Source organism: Penaeus monodon, chromosome 32 (genome assembly GCF_015228065.2).
Source record: "Penaeus monodon isolate SGIC_2016 chromosome 32, NSTDA_Pmon_1, whole genome shotgun sequence".
Lineage (NCBI taxonomy): Eukaryota > Metazoa > Arthropoda > Malacostraca > Decapoda > Penaeidae > Penaeus > Penaeus monodon.
Genome location: NC_051417.1, coordinates 5,558,587 through 5,560,253, shown reverse-complemented (window position 1 = coordinate 5,560,253; position 1,667 = coordinate 5,558,587). Strand labels below are relative to the sequence as shown.

The window sequence follows — 1,667 nt, the reverse complement described above, 5'->3', positions numbered from 1 at the left end:
AAAAAAAAAAACTAATTCAAGATTTGCATAAATATTTTGTTCATACATTCTTTTCCAAATAGCAGGCACCAAAAAAGGACTCTGGAAAATCATCTCAGACTCCTACTATTTCTTATGTAACAGTGAAGGAATTTAATGATGTACCCAAGTAAGTGTAATAATGTCTTGATTTCAGTCTTGATTACCTTACTCCTTTCTGCTTTTTTAAAATCAAAATTGAAATTAATATTCTGGCTACTGCCACTGCTCTTAGGCATTGCAGTTATTGTGTACTTTTGTGGAATGTTTTTGGAATTCAAGATTTCATTACATTTTGCCTTTTTGATATCCTATCAGGTGCAATTTTGTAGACTTCCTTCAGTAACATGAAGTTTTCAAATGTAATAATGTAAAATATGCCTGGAAGAATATCTGTGTTCATGGTTTAGATTTTAAAAGGATATTTCTGTATCACATAAATACATGATTCATGTTTGACAAATATGCATGTTCTTTCTTGTGCTCTTATCAGTTCTAGAAAGCCTGGGTATGCTTCAGATGCAAAGATCACTCAGTCATGTAACAAAACTGATGCAGCTCATCTTGTTGTGACAGGTATATTCGAGGGCGTCTACAGTATGACCAAGTAAATGTTGCAGTTGATGAAGTCAACAAGACGCTAGAGACCAAGTATACCCTTTTGAGGCGTCCACGTGCTAAGCTTTCTGAGGTTGACATGAAGGTGGTAATGGCATGCAGGCAGCAAGAAAACCAGGAAACCAAAGGTGGGTTAATCATGTCATGGTGAAGTTATTTTCAGTTTCCATAGTACTTCTGTAATATATATATTGGTAATGACCCTGTAAATTTATCATCGTGTTGCAGATGGTTTTAAGAATCTTTATGGGTCCCAAATTTGCTTTCAATAAAGCAAGACCTTATCAAAATCTGATTCTATTTCCAAATGATTTCAGGTCTGTATTTTGTAGTTGATAATGACATCAAGCGCTGGAGTGGCTTGAAGCTGGACAGCAATGGTCGTTCTATCATGACCGTTCTTCGCACACTCAAGCGCCTAAGAGAAGTACGAGGACCGGGAAACCTGGTGCGATACGCAGTCCTACTCTGAGAGAGGCTTCCAGAATGTTTGGTCATTAGTTTGATAAAAAAGTTCCTGCAGGTATGTTAAGAAAAATGTTTAAGTCACAAAAGATCCTGTGAAATCTGAAGGAAGTACATTTTATAGAGATTTATTTTAATGGAAACAATTGCATAGGACTTAGGTGATTTAACTACATTTTGCACCAAGATTTCTGTTGGAAAGATTTTGTGATGAATTTTTATTACCTGAAGGATAATATGAATTGATGTTGGATTTTTGTATGAAATGCATGAAAATAAAGCATAGATTATATTTGATAGTTTTTCATACCCATGATAGATTACAGGAGGTAATCTAATGGATCCATGGTTATTTGTTAACTGTAATATAGCAAATTCATCATACTGCTATTTGAAGCCATAGCATCTGTGTAAGCCCAATCTACACATCTAAGGCCCCATCCACACAATCGAGCAACAGACCGAACAGACTTGTTTAACTACCATTTTTTGGGTAAATTTGATTGATAAACCTAGTTCTAGTAGTTTGACCATTTGCTGCTGGGTAATTTGTATATTGAGAAATT

General features: G+C 35.2%; 1 protein-coding gene across 1 annotated transcript in view; it reads left to right on the top strand.

The window, feature by feature from the left end:
- The window catches only part of LOC119593520 (spindle and kinetochore-associated protein 1-like), a 2,368-nt gene extending 1,260 nt beyond the window's left edge, over positions 1–1,108 (top strand). The window contains exons 3-6 of the mRNA XM_037942482.1: positions 63–148; positions 337–360; positions 595–764; positions 954–1,108. Coding sequence (XP_037798410.1) covers positions 63–148; positions 337–360; positions 595–764; positions 954–1,108 — 435 coding nt within the window. The remainder of the gene's footprint in view (positions 1–62; positions 149–336; positions 361–594; positions 765–953) is intronic.
- Positions 1,109–1,667: the final 559 nt, after the last annotated feature.